Genomic DNA, 15,804 nt, shown 5'->3' on the forward strand with positions numbered 1-15,804 from the left:
GCAGTTTAACATAAAGACTGGATTTAGCCTTTATCTAGATTGTTTTTAGAGTGAGTCAGTATAGAAAGGAAGAATTGTCGAGTACTGCATGTATAACGAGCACACCGATGGTTATTGTCAACTGATAGGCAGTGATTCAAGGGACTCTTGCCTGACTCTTTGTTGAGAACTGAGGGATAAAACCGCAGAAACTGATGAAGAGAAAGGCACTTACCTTGGGATTAAAAATACCTTTCCAGAGAAAAGAATGTAGTTCATATTTAAGAAAACTAGAGGAAAACCTGTGTACTGTTAGGACGTTTGCTTCGGTGTCTCATCTGTTGTTACAAGCTTAGCTTCTGATTTGGGTAAATTATACCATGCTGAGATCAACTCTGTCACTATAGACAAACTAGAAAACCTAAACTGAGCTCAGACATTGCTGTGGTATTCTCTTAAGGTGCTTATCTAGACCTCCAGGTATGCAACAAGTTTAAAGCTTCTGGTTATTACAGTGGTCAAAGACTACATATTATATGCATTGTTAGAACTACCTGACTGAATTTTTTAGGCACAAAAGAAGACAGGGCTGGGAAGCCTTGGAAGTTCTGGTTCTGACAAGAAAGGAAGAGCTTCTATCTTCATAACCGGAAGCCTGGAATTTTTGAAAATGTTGTTTTGTGTAGGATTGTTAGAGGTTCCACACTCTTAGCTTTCAAGCTCAGGATTTCCGAACATATCGAAGACAAGAAGGTGACTAGGATTAGTTTACACGAATTTACAAAGCAGAAATTATGCCTGACAAACCTTCTGCAATGAAATGTAGAAATAATTGGAGAGCAGTGGATATGGTTTGTCTTGATTTCAGCAAGGCTTTTGACACTATCTCCCATGACATTCTCATTGACAAACTGATGAAGTACAGACCAGAAAAGTGGACATGAATTGAAACTGGCTGGCAGTGTGCTCCTGGGGCAAAGAAGGCCAACAGCTCCCTGGGCTACAGTAGAGCAGAGCATGACCAGCAGGTTGAGGAAGCTGATCCTTCCCCACTGCTCAGCACTGGTGAGGTCACATCTGGAGTGTTGGGTTCCCCCATCAGGAAAGACATGGTCATTCTGGAGACAGTCGTGCAAAGGGCCATCATGATGATTAAGGTAGTGGAATGTCTGTCATATGAGGAGATGCTGTGAGAGCATGGACTGCTCTATCTGGAGAAGAGAAGGCTCAGGGGGATCGTAACCAACATGTACAAATATGAGATGGGGCAGAGTGAAGAAGATGAAGCCAGACCCTTTCTCAGTGGTGTTAAAAAAATTATAAATTTGAAACAACAAGTGAATTTCCATGTTTCTGTATACACAAAGTCTTCAGTAATCTCACAGGTCATTAAAGGAGATTAGTTATAATTTATTTTAAAATTAAGATATATTCCAAGCAGGTTTTTTAAAACTGCTTGTGTAGAAAATGAGAATGCAGCTTATTTGAATGAAAGGAACATTCACTAACTCTTTCTGGAGAAAAAATGCTGTAAATGACCAGACATTCTCTTCATAGATACATATTTTATATGTGTATTTCATCATGTTATCACATTTTTTGTTTTCCCTGAAGCCAGTACAGTCTTTTCCAACTGATGGTTATAATAAAAAGTTTGTGTAGTTTAAAGTAAAAATGAAGACCTTCATGGTGGCCAATCAGGCTAATCCCTTACTTGATCTCTACTTATCCAGTGTTCTGTTGTTGTAGCAGCATGCAGTATATACTGCTTACCACAGTAGTTCTATTATGCCTGGTGTCTGTGAAAAACTGTACTTTAAGATCACTGAAGTTTAGACTTGCTTCTTGCTGCATTGCATTGCAGGAGAAGCTGCACATGTTTTCTCCTTTTGCTACAGAGGACTCATTATACTGCTTGCATATTAGGACACTGCATAACAGAGTTATGTTACATAATTAGTTATCTTTAATGGGGTTTTGAAATGGCACTGTTAGTACTCCAAGACTGCAGTTTGAGAATTGTGCCTTATCTATTTTGTGCCCTTTAAAAGACTTCAAATACCAGATCTTCACGTGGTTATAACATGACTTATTTTGGTAGTGGGCAGTTGAACCATGCAAATAATATTAGACAGGTGCTTTATTCACAGTTCATGCCCCACTTAAAGCATTTTTAGGGGGACAACGTATTTTTGGTCCTTTTGAGCATCATTCTGATGTACCCCCATGTGGCTGTGGCATCATCCACAACTTCTCCAGGCAACCTGTTTCAGTGCCTCAACACCCTCACAGTAAAGAATTTCTTTTTAGTATATAATGTAAACCTACTCTCAGGTTTGAAGCCATTCCCACTTGTTCTATCACTACATGCTCTTGTAAATGATGCACTCCTACTTGTCATTCCCCTTTTGTGCCATGTAGAGAGCCTGAAGGAGAAGTCCTGCATGACTCTGTGAAGCTGAGTTCAAAGTACCAGGTCTTGGAAGACCACCTTGCCTGCTCCCAAGGTTCTCGAGAGATGTCCCAGAAGCTAAATGTGTGGGCTAGGAGGGTGTAGGGTGCAAAGGGCTCTGGCCTCACACCAGATCCACACTACTGTTGCAGTCTTCACAACTGATTTCTTTCTTACTAAGTTACCCAATTTACTGTGCTGGATGCACATTTTATCACTGGATGAATTCAGTAGCGATGAAGAACACATTTAGAGTGTACACATTTAATTTTTTGACTACAATTCCAAATTTCATGTAATCTACAGTTCATATTTATTAGTCATTGAAACTTTTGGTTTCCTTCAACAGTTCAACAACTTTGAGCTTGCTAAACTTGACTCAGATGGAAATAAGAAAAACATACATACCTAAATACATTTTTGTACTTTAGATATTTATATATATCATTCTTATTTAAGGCAATACAAAGAAACATTTCACTAATGTAAATAGACTAATGAGTTATTTTTCTTTTGAAACTGTTTTCTTAAAACGTTTCTTAATAATTTGTTAACTTCCTCAAGTCTTTTTTATAACTGCATTGTGAAAGTCTGAATCCTAACATCCTTTGTTTTATAAACAGCAAATGTAATACTTTTATTTAGTTAAGCAGGTATAAACTTGTAGAGTATGCAGACAAGGTGGCACACGCCTATTTTTAATAGTCTTGAAGTAAGAAAACATTGTCTTACAATAAGCATGACTCATCTAGAAAGGTAGTTAAGATCAGGTTAATACAAAACATCCTAAAAAAATTCCATTAGGACTACTGCCCTCAGGGTAGGTATCTTTGAACTCTAGTTCCAACATGTAAACTTTAAATGATGCTTCTCAGTAGAAGTTTATAACTTACAGTTTGACTCACTCTCCTTCTCCTTTTCTTAAGGGCCTTTCTTTTTCAATGACTTTTTCACAAGAGACTTCACTTACAGATTGGATATTTTGCCCTCACATGTGGCTAAAGAAGTGTCTGTTGATGTAGGTACAATTATGTTTTTGCAAGTGCCAAGAAAAATATCTTAATGCCTTCAAACTGTTTATAGCTCTTGAGAACTACATATTATGATTTGGGTTCTGTGAAGAAACTATGTGACTTTTTATAAAAATAAAAATTGAGATAAGCATTGTTTATCAAAGGACAGAGTTCTTACACGAGGTAAACTGCATTTTCGTGGGCATGCTCATGAACTGGTGGCTGTTCTCTGCTGTGAGGCAAAGAAATAGACTGTCAGGTGGGGAAATGTTCCTTGGAATAGTTACTGTCAGGAGGAAATAACCCCCTTTCTTGTCTTCTACCACAAAATCTTCCTTTCTTTCTTGTATACAAATATTGGTAGAGGCAGCGTCAAGTTTGACATTTAGTTTTCAAGGCTACAGAAACATGTGGAATGGGTAAAAAAAAATTGTTAGATATTTTTGGTTACCTATGTTGTTTGGATAACAGTTTAAACTCATTCTGTTGAGCATGAATGAACTAAATGCTCAGCAGTACTTATTTCATTTTTCTTGGGTTTACAGTGGTAGCATCTCATAACAAAGATGTTTCTAAGGATGCCAGGGGGAACCATATTGGATTTCCAGACCAGTCAAGCCATTGCTATGTAGAAAGTGAAAATAGAATTCTGGTAAATTAATTTATTTCTTTGAATTCATTGCGAACTTCAAAATTTTGATAAATAGGATGTGCTTCCAAAATAATACGAATTGTAATGGCAGACCAAGAATGATGTGGAATGAGCATATGTATGCAAAAACAAGTGTATGTATACACACCTATGTGCAATTAAGAGAAAAAAATTATGTTTGTAGGCTAAAACCTATTTATTATTCAGATGCATTTTTTTTTCTTATGGCTTTAATTCCCTAGGATATGATACTTATGATCTTTATTGAAACAAAGTATTATTTTAATTGCTGCTTGTTTGTGGCATGCTTTTCAGGGTAAACCTTTAAGTCTTTCATTACAGTACACTTAATACACTATCTAACTAAGGTAGTTAGTTCCATAAACATGCACACAAGTTAATTTATAATTGGGTAGGATCCTAGGATAAAGACTGTGGCAGGTGTTGCCAAATAATAATGTGATCTAAAGCTTTCAAGATATCGAAGAGGGGCATGGAAAACTTGAAAATGAATTTTTCTGATGGAGGAAAAAAAGAAAGGGAAGTGTAGTGGAACACGTTCTGAAATTCTCTATCAAATTTAGCTTTAATGAAAAAAAATTCCTGATAGGGAAATTAAGTGTTTAAATTTGGCAGTGCAGGGTTTTAACTATTTTTTATATTATGCAAAAAATTTACTCTGAGTGGATGTTAAAAGTGATGGATGAGATCAAATGTGATACATGTGAATGGGGAGCATTACTCCATAATAGGGTACATCTGGAAAGAAGCTGAGAGTTAATGGGAGGGGAGTATTGGAAGAGGAGGTTTCCAGGGAAATAATAGGTTTAAACTAAGTTGAGGACAAGGAAGCCAAAGCAAGATAGAGAGTTTGATATGTAATGCAATAGTGAGAAAAGAGCAAAAAAATTGTTTGGTGGATGAAAAGGAAGTTATGGCAGAAAGTAGGGAAGTGAAGTAGAACAGTGGTGCATTGTAGAGGGACAAGAGGTAATAGACAAAAACTGAACCAAGTGAAGTTCCAACTCAAGAAAAAGGAAAAACTCTTCCGCCATGAGGACAATTAAGCAATGAACAGGTTGCCTGGAGACATTGTGCAGTCTCTGAAGGTTTTCAAGTGTGAGAGGGGCAGGGGGCTGAGTGACCAGGCCTAACCTCATGGGTAGATTCTGCTTTGAGAAGGAGTTTGGACTAGAGACCTTCTGAGGTCCCTTCCAGCCTCAATTATCTATGGTCTGATGGAAAACAAAATGGTTTTAGCTGAGTATTAAAATTCTTTGTGACATGGCCATGATGTGACTTTCCAGAATGGCTGTTTCATTCACTCAAACAGAATTCTGAAAACCAGGAATGAAATGCTACATGCAGTTAGATTTACTGGCTGGCAGCAGAATTCATGGAATTCATGGAGTTACCAGCCAGCACTCCAGATGTGCTTGCTGTGTTCAGCATGATTACATTGAGCCACGGAGCTCCATCAACTTACCAGTGGTGGGACACAGGCAGTCTTGGGGAGGAAGGCTCCACTTGGTCTTCCTTTCCACAATGCAGTAAAGGTGCAAACTGTCTAAATTAACACAGAGGTCTTTGACCACTTGAAACAGTTTGGACTTAAATGGAAAATGAGTTTCAAACCTCAACTAGAACATAGCTGTTGCTTTGCTATGCTGACTTTATACATGATGATTTCCTAGCCTTCCTTTATACGCTTCCTTGATCATTTAAAAGCATGCAGTATCTTTTCAATTTGTGTATTATCATTATTTTAATGTTCTCCTACTTTATTAATAGACTTTCCCCTTAGAACATTACATTCCTTCTCCAGACTAAAAATACATTTTTCCACACTTCATTGAATTTTCTCTCCTCTTTATTAAATCCAACCTGCATATCTTAGTCACTTTTTTGGTAATTGCCTCTCTTATTTGTTGCAGGAAGTTAGAGGTCTAAGAGGGCTGGAGAGAGGAGTGAGATGGGTCTTTATAGCTGCAGTCTTTGAGCAACCTCTTGTGAGATTACTTTTGACACTTACTGTTGATTACAGGCTTCTTTTTAAAAGAACTGTCTGAACCTAAGTTATGGTGCTTTTTGGGGTTCCACAGCCTTCTTCCACATGTGCATTTTTGTAATAGTTCCAACCTGACCTTCTTCATTAAATTACTTAGTTCAATAGAATCTGAGTTCTTGAAATCTGATATGCCAGTCTGGTTTATTATGTATATCTATCTTGTATCTGCATTCCATGTACAGTACTAAATTCAAGTGACTCTTGCTCTGATTTAAATCTACCCACTGGTTTCTTTCTGGTGATAAGAAATTAATTCAATATGGTTTCCTGTTGAACCATTTTTCAGATGGTAAAATTATTCTGTATTAAGTAGAAGACAACTGTGATGCATGTTCAATATATTTTTTTGCCTAGTGAATCTATGGGAAGATAATTTCTCCTGCAGTTGTGGTATCCTGTGATTTCCAGTCCTGTGAGAACTGGCCATGCATTGTTTTTAATTCTCACTTTCATCTGGTTGTGATGGTTTATAAGCAGATGTTCATTGTTCTCTCTCTTTCTTCCTCCCTCCCCATTCTTGCTAACTGAATATGAAGTCAGTTGCTACCACTGTTTTTGTTGTCACATTATAAATATTGGACATAATAAATACGCATGATTAAAAAAATCATTCTAATTATTCTTTGTGATTCTCAGCAGTTAATTTACTCTTCCTACTCACAGAAAATTGTTTGAAAGTTACAAGACACTTTCCAATAATGTTAACTCTACAACAGCTTTAAAATTAATTTTCAGGTCTTTATGTCTATTTTTGTAAAGAAGTCTTTGAGTTTACAGTAGAAAGTGAGTTGTTTACTTAAGGAATGCATCTGAATGAACTTACTGTGTGGTATGTAATTATAAAAAAACTTTCCACATGCAAAAAATATGTATCCTTATATTCAGACTTGTTTGAAGAGCAGTTAGACCATATTTTTATAATTTCTCTTATGTCTTTCACTACTAATTTATTTTGTGGTGGTGTTTGGTATATTTCTGTCCCTGAATTTTCATTGAAGTCTGTTTTAAATGTAATTAGACTTTACATTTGTGAAATTTCTCTTTAATTATGCAATGGCTACCCCAAAAATATTAGAAATCCTATATTTTGCTCTGCATAGTAATTCAACATCTAAAGGATAAATTTCTGCATTACAGCTGAGAATTTCAGACTTGAATTATTTTGATTTATTTGCTTAAAGAAAGGAAAATGCTCACCAAATCTAATACCTCTAATAAATAACTAGAGAAAATACTAATTTTCTGAACTGTGGGCTTTATGGAACAGATCAGGCAGTAACTTGAAACTTGGTAGCAACAAAATACTATATTTTCCCGCACCAGTAAAACATCTAGGAAATTGCCCATTCCATGATCTTTGTCAGTGACTCTTCAACTTCTTTGATGTTGCAGTGAATATTTATATTTGCTGTCTCCCTGAACAGTATTTTCAATATCCTTTTTGGGGGCGATTTTGTAGTGCATATTGTTGGGAAGCAGATTTATGCTATACCCTGTTTTTTTTCTTTTTTTTTTTCTTTTCTTTTCTCAGTATTGCTGATACTGCATTCAGTGATCTGTTGAAGTGATATGTCATATGAACTTTTAAAAACATTTTCTTGATTGTCATCTAGTGTCATTAATGTGGACCTGAAAAATATCTTGTAAAAGGAATCCCTTATTTAAATGGGCTTTGGGGACAGGCCTCATGAGATGATTTCACATTGCAGAAAATCATAAAAAATATAAACTGAATTTTATATTTGAAATTTATGTTATACAAATGATGTAGTTAGATTAACTGTGCCTTGAAATAAGTAGTCTTTAAATTTACAGCTGTTGAAAAGGTTCTGTCGAGAGACAGCAGTATGGATTGAAGGTAATGTTTTGCAGATTGGTAACTTTGATTGATTTATTTTTGCATGAAATACTAAGGTTTTTTTCTCAATCACAGACAACCTTTCACAAGAAGTTTGTGTTATTACCGATGCAAATGAAACTGTTGCACAAGTTGGTTTTCTCCTTCCTGAATCTCTGAAAAGACAAATAAAAGTAAGTGCATCTCTATGGCTTTCAACTGTATGACTAATTTAGTGTTTCTGGTTGCCACTACTCATAAGAAATGGTCTAAATAATGTGAATACAGACACTGAGACTTCCTGTGTCACCATGGTATTTATTACACAGGATTGACACCAGGTGTGGAAATTACCAAGAAAGAAGCATCTTCTGCCCAGTTAGGCAGTAGAAGGGGATCTTACAGATGCACTTAAAATGTATATATTAGATTAGAGGAGAAATTGAATCCAGACGACAGAGAGGCCATTTTCTTTAGATTTTATAAATTCAGTAAGCCCAAATTGTTACAAATATGTTAAAGAGGAAATGCTTTTGATACTTTGAAGTTAAAGTCTGAACCAATTAAAGAGTAAGTTGTTTTCCTGCGGAGCTGCAAGTGCAAAATCTAGTTAATCAGTTTTTTTGAGTCCTAGGGGTACATTTCACTCACAGTGAATGCACTTTGCTTTAGGATACTGATGGAATTTTCTACTGTCATTTAACTACCTTTTTCCTTTTTTGATATTTCTTGACTCCTATATGTATCATTAAAGAAGAATTTAAAAGAAATTTTGTTTGAGGGATTTCTGAGAGAGACTCTAATAACATGATAATGCCAACAGCAGGGGGAAAAAAGACCTAAAAATAGAACTGATAAAGAAAATGAAAATAAAAACTTTTCTAAAAAAATTTTTTTAGGCAAGAGTTATTGCTTGCAAAGTACTTTAAGAGTATTTTAATCACTGTTACTCTAAGCAGTATAACTAAGGAATGAATGTTTTGCTCAAGATATGTTACTTTGAAAGACATAAGTTGAATCTTTCCTTAAGGTTGTTATTTAACCCTTTCTTTTGAAGCAGACAAACCTAAATGGGGGCTGAAGGTGTTTTCTTCTGTGACTGGAAATTACTCCTGCTTTTTCAGTGACAAGGTGCTGCTGTCACATGAAATGCAATCAACTGGATAAAGTTGTGTGTTATTTTTGTGAATGGATAAATATCCACAAGCAGCATATAAAAATATCTGGTTGTTTTCAAGTAGGAAATGAACTAGCATTTCACCAGTAGAAATTCACTAATTTCTTAATGATTGCATTGTCTATCTGCTGGATTGGTATTAATTGTAATTTTAAATTCTGATATAATTTAAATAACTTTTACAGCTTCCCAATGTCTTGGGATAAATTTTAGATTTTATAAAAGTGGATGATGAATAAAGTTGAAACTTCAGCACAGGGCATCTGATAAGTAAAAGAAACATTAAAGAAAACATATTTATAATTCCTGTTTTCATGTTCTTGACATCGTTGCTTCTTGAACTAGCTGAATATCAATTCGTACAAGGACCAGAAGTAATTAAGCAAATCCATATGCTCTTTTCTGTTTAAACACTGAAACGCTATGTGACAATCACTTTTTACCAAAGTGGTATTTTTAGGTAATTTTTGCTCTCTCAAGTAGTTGATAAAAATATTAATTTTAATTTTAAAAAGTACTTTTGCATAGGATACTAACATGCCAGATAGAATAAGAATTAGTTTTAGTTAATTTATTATTTATTGAAGCTTCTAATTAGGCAGCTGTGCTTTCTTTTCCAACAGAGGAATTTGATTTATTTTTTTCTGAAAAATATGGCTGTAAAAAAATGCTTCGTTTGCTACTTTATCAAATTGTGAAGTTAAATCAAAATTCTGATACACTATATGAATTTTTAAATGTTCAGAAATACTTAAGCGTCCTGTATTATAATATCTCAAGGGAAAAAATAAAAGTAGGCCTTCTGCCTTGGGTCATGTTCCAAATACCTTCTGAAAAGACTCTGGCAGGCAGTGTGCTCCTGTTCCTCAAAGTATATGCAAGGTTGTAAAGGTACCAGGAATTTCTGATTTTACATCTGCAGAGGTTCAAGCCAGGAGAGCCCTGGAGTATTGCATTTTTCAATTATTTTTAAGTAATTCATACTTTCTGTGAATTTTTTAAAATATTAAATGTCAGCTATCTGGGGCTATGTTATCAAAATTTCAACCCAAAATGTTTCTGAAATCCTTAGAACATAAATATCAACTTCTGGGTTTTAAACCACCTTCCTTTGCAAAAAGTTAACTCCCTGAGTATTAAAAAAATAAACAAATACAGCTTTGGATAATATTGCAAAGCCATTTTAAATGTTGTGTTTGGTACTTCTGTTGGATTGTGGATTAAGTGACATTTCGAGGGAATACAGCAGTGTATTGTTTCTGTCATTTTCTGTGATGTATAATCTGTCTTTTGGCCAGAAATAAAGCTCAGTTGAGCAGTGGAATGAGGGGTTTGCTGCTTTGATAAAAGCAATATGAAGTTGGGGTTTTTTTGCCTTATTTTAAAGATTTTTTTATTTACTTCAAAGTGTTATTTCCTATTGGGGAACATATTCCCCCTCTACTACCTGGTTTGCTTTTTCACTTAAGGCACGCCTGAAGCTGATAATGTAGTAGAATCTCCATTTTATTTTAACTAGAATAAGATAGTTTCTTAGCTTGTGTCATAGGTTGCAAAATAAGATTAATACAGTATTTTAGAGTATTCATTGAGGAAATATTTTCAGAAGAAACTCTAGATGAGTCTTGTTGTATCCTAGAATACCAATACCAGTACACCTGGTCTTTCATGCATACTTAATGTTTTTTATTTTTAGCTTCATGAAGACAAAATACCTAGATATTTGAATATTGTAGAGATTTTTCTCAGAATTAGAGATCTAAAATCATTAGATCATCTTGATCCTGTGGCAGTTGAACATCCTAAACTGGGCAGCAGCACTTGTGTCTGATGCTTCCAGGGCTGTTTCTGCTGTTTCCCTAGCAGAATGCTTCAGCACAGGTTGGGCTCCATGCTTCACTGTTGAGTCGTCTAAAAATCTGAGCAAATTTCAATTCTTGTAGTGGAAATAATAATTGCCATTTTAAAATAAGTTGAATGAACAAACTGCCATAATAGTGGAAGCTTTAACAGAGAGTTAAGGCTGAAGTAAAATTTGTGACTTTTTTTGTCTCATCAGGTTGAAACTGTATCAATATCTCAAAGCAGAAATGATAGCCATCTACAAAGCATCTTTTCAGGACAGTGCTACAATTTTGTTTGTGTAAATGTAAGTAGTAAGGATGCATGCTTTTACTTTTGCACTTAAACTTGTTAGTAATGGTAAATATAAAGTATCTGAATAGTAAGTTGTTTATTATTTCTGTCCTCATGCTGTATCCATTCTAAAGTTGATGTTTCTGATGCGCACCAAACTGGACTTCTGAGCATAATTATGTTGTTAAACCAGCCATGAATTCTTGAACAAGAGGGATGAAACTGAAAGTGGTTGAAGATTCCCTTTTGTAGATGTTGTATTGAAGTGAATTTTCTCAAGGAAAGTCTGTCATATGCGTAATCATCTAACTGTGCATTGCCACCATGGTCTAAATTAGTGTTTCCCATTCTGGACATATGCATGCCATGCAATCTGTATTTGGGTCACAGTATGGGAACAGGAAGGTTCCCATGAACCATAGATGAACCATATCTAAGACCAATCAAGACCCTTAATCTTGTTTTATGTATAGATATTTCTTAAGGGTAATATTATTAGTCTCCATTTTTTTCAAACAGAAACAGCTATAACTTTACCAAACAATACCATTACATTTGTATATTAAAACCAAGCAGCTAACCAACTCAAAACCCCCAAAACAAAAAAAGTGATGTGTTGGGGGCTTTTTTTGTTGTTTTGTTTTCTTTTGTTTTGTTTTTATGTTGGTGGTGGTGATTTTTTTTTTCGTAAATGACAGATCTTTGAATTCTATTTTTATAGCTTTTAATGATAGTTTTTATATAGTTTTGATGTCTTCCATAATTCTAGACATTTATTTTCATTTAGGATAAAAAGTGTGCCATTCAAGAAACTCAGCAACTAGTGCATATGTTGGAAAAATCAGATATTCCTCTCTTACATCCAGTTGTCCTTATTTCGGTAGGTAACTCCTGTAAGTTACTGTAGAAAGCATCTCATGAGATTTTTTAAATGTTAGACTAAGCTTAAACTGCTGCTAGCTCAGAATAAAATTGTAAATTCTAGCTGTAAATTGGACTCTAAAGAGCCTCATTTGCACTTCAACAAGTGCATGCTGTGAAGACATAAACTGACACTCGCAAATGACAATTTATTAGTTATATATTTCTATGAAAGACTCATTGTGGCTGGCTGGTTGTACTGAACTATTAACTCCTGCCTTACTGTTGGGCTCCATCTCTGCTGGGGATGCTGCAAATCATGTGTTGTGCTTAAATCCTGAGATGAAACAGAATTAAGTGGCTTTGTTTTTTTCTATGCTATGTAGTTTATTCAAAGTTTTAAAATTATTGTTGCTTTTCTGATCCAAGTCTTAAAAATTGACTTTGAAGTACTTTGCAATGTAACTAGTACATACTTTACTTACTGAGGTGTTGTAAGACTGAAAAGTCTGTTCCGGTATATGGCAAAAGTTTTAAAGTGTACTTTTTGCTGAATTTTTCATTGTTCAAAATGAATGCCAGAATAATAATGAATCTTAATATTTGAAATGAATGCCAGAATAATTTACCAGTTTATGCAAATGACAGCTGAAGTGTACATGACTTTTATTCGGACTGTTAAAAAGCAGAAAATATGAGTAGATTTGAAAGTCTCCATGCAGTGTAACCAGCTCCAATTAATTCTGTCATTTTTTTTTCTGGCTTAATAGGTAGGGATGAGAAGTATTGGGTGGAATGAAAGTCATTAATGCTATCTGTCACAAAGAGTGTGCCTCTGGACTTCATTTATTACACTCTCCAGCAATAACACAAGATAATATGTTGTGATTTTAAAGTATAGTTCCATACATGAAGCTTTTGCAAAAGAAATATTTTTCATGGGTCCTGAATAGTTACTTAAGTCCACAGTGTAGTGACCTGGGAGTAAAACTGAGCATTTACTTTGGAATTTTAGCTTAAACTGAAATTTAAATGATGAAATTTCATTACTGAACTTACAACTGAACGAGATATCATGAAGATTAATTACTTTTACAAAGGAAAAAAGTTGCATTGAATCACAAAATTAGTTTGGAAAAGACTTCTAAGATCAAGTCCAACTATTAACCCAGTGCTGCCAAGTCCAGCACTAAACCACGTCCCCGAGTGCCACATCTATGCATCTTTTAAATACCTCCAGGGCTGGCGACTCAACCATTTTCCTGGGCAGCCTCCCGTTCAGTTACCCATTTACAAGGCTACTGGATGTGAAAAATGCTTTTTTCTGGACTGAGAATGTTTTCATTAGTCTTTTATATCAAGAATGTAAAAAACCATTTCTGTCTATGTTAAATTTTGGGGGTGTGCAGATATAGTTGAAACTGTTCATCAACCAGCTATGGTGTTAAAAGCATGCTTATTTTGTACCCAATTCTTAGCTGTTTTCTGGCCAGGACTTTGAATTAAATATGTTTTTTAGTGTGACGCACAGAATGTGAGAACTTAATATTGTAACTATAAATATTCTGGTCTTAAAATCTACTAAGAAGCAAGTATGAATGCAAATAATGCTTCACTGTGAAACTTGGGGTTTGCCCCTGAGATACTACACCTTCAAATCATTGTAGAACCCAGCACTATTTTTAATGAAAGTGTACTTGCTTGAGCAGCCTTCTGCATGCACAAATTGTTCAGGTGAACTCCTTCGAAAATAGCCTTAGGAGAAAATTATACATTTAAACTGCTTCCTATACCCCAGATCCAGCAACTACTTGAAATTTCCCAGAACTAGACAGCGGATGAAAGTCTCATAATGAGGTGGAAACAGTTGCTGACATTTAAAACATAGAGACACATATATTTGTTAAAGGTATTTTTTAAAAATGATATACCCTAATTGCAAAGTGGTGCTACACTTTCATTTGATGGAAGTACCACACTATCTTTTAGAAATACAAGAAGGAATAAATAGCAAATCTGGAAGTTATGTTTTAAATTACTAAAGAATTAGTTAAGCGAATCATTATCTCATATTAATCACTAGGAAGCATTGAAGTCCTTTAAACTTCTGATCCCTAAAACTCATTACAGATGGTATGGGGGACAAAAATTTCTCTCAGTGGTTTTTAATTAAAGTCAATGTTGTGTGTCCTCTTCACTAAGGCTCATGAGTGGGATTTTCCTCTGTTTTATTCTTTCCTATATACTTTGCTTAACATGTAGCCTGAAAGAATTGTTCGTGAAAACTCCTATAAGATACTTTCTTTTGACATAAAAGGGCATATTAATAGTTCTCAGACAAATGCGAATCAGAATTTTAAGCAATACAGTGACAATTAAATGCATAGGTCTTAGGTACCAGCTGGAAGGGAAACATTATGCATTTCTAGTCTCAAAAGTAAAACTCTTTCTGGTAGTGAAGAATTGAAAGCATAAATGACGAGAGCAGCTAACTGCTTCAATTCTAAACTCATAATTAGGAACAGTCTAATGTAGACTTGTGTGTAATTGGAAAGTTCTTGTCTGTCCTTTGATTTTGCAACACAAGTCACTTTTTCATAACAATCTGATAATTAAGAGAAAAAGTTTTATTTTTCCTTCCAATAGTCAGCTTTTTTAGTTGTAAAAATGACAGGTGTTATTATTGTGCCAGATTGTCTGTTTAACTGGCCTGGAGAACCTTGTCCCAGTAAAAGGATGGGCTTGTGCTGGACATGATGGCTTCTGTCCATATTCCCACCTGTCAATTGCCACAGATTTCAAAGTCTGTCCTTTATCTTGGTGTCAGACTGGATTATTTTGAGGCATCTGTAAGCTGAAGCAGCAATTGTACTGCTGTATTTGGACAAAAGGAAAGATTAATATTACAGGAGAAATAGGAAGCCCAGAAGTAAATTTCATGCAATTATTTGTTTGTATCAAGCCAGTGTCCTCTCCACCTCTGTTATAACCAAATTAATTATACTCTTAAACTGACATTACTTTTTTGAGCAATACATATTCGTGTTTGTAGAATGGCTATGATTTTTATTTTGTTGCTATAACTTACCGTTAGAAAGAAAGGAATGCTGGTACTTCAGCTCTGTAGTTGGAATACTTTGCATTTCAGTACAAAAGTGAGTTTGAGAAAAATCTCTTTTTAAAACTGTGGAACAGGTTAATGGTAGAGGAAATAGGTTGAGTTCTCTTAAAATAATAAGTTTTATAATTTCTTGTAAATGGCTGTAAATGAGCAGTACTTAGCTTTGTTTTGGGTAAAAAAATAACAAAACAGCAAGTATGTGAAAATTAATTTCTGCCTGTGTAGTAGAAGACTATAGCTTTGCTTCTGATGAGTACACACTTGGACAATAAACATTTTTTTTAAAAAGTATTGCTAGGAAAGATGGGTGAAGACTTATTTGTTGTCAGGATAAATTGAACATAAGGTACAAAGAGAACTTGAAATAATTTTCCCAAGCGCTGGTGTCTGGGACAACCTCTATACTTCTACTTCTGTGTAGTGGTCACAGATAAATTTTACATCAATGGAATCATTCAGCCAGAAAAATGTTCTTGTTTTAGGGAAGAGGTGTTTCTGCTATTAATAG

The 15,804-nt window shown here is 34.9% G+C and overlaps 1 protein-coding gene across 1 annotated transcript in view; it reads left to right on the forward strand.

The window, feature by feature from the left end:
- CRPPA (CDP-L-ribitol pyrophosphorylase A) overlaps positions 1-15,804 on the forward strand; it is a 108,184-nt gene that overhangs the window by 45,611 nt on the left and 46,769 nt on the right. The window contains exons 6-8 of the mRNA XM_008920360.2: positions 8,098-8,195; positions 11,238-11,327; positions 12,102-12,194. Coding sequence (XP_008918608.2) covers positions 8,098-8,195; positions 11,238-11,327; positions 12,102-12,194 — 281 coding nt within the window. The remainder of the gene's footprint in view (positions 1-8,097; positions 8,196-11,237; positions 11,328-12,101; positions 12,195-15,804) is intronic.

Source organism: Manacus vitellinus, unplaced genomic scaffold (assembly GCF_001715985.3).
Source record: "Manacus vitellinus isolate BGI_N305 unplaced genomic scaffold, ASM171598v3 scaffold_3_pilon, whole genome shotgun sequence".
NCBI lineage: Eukaryota > Metazoa > Chordata > Aves > Passeriformes > Pipridae > Manacus > Manacus vitellinus.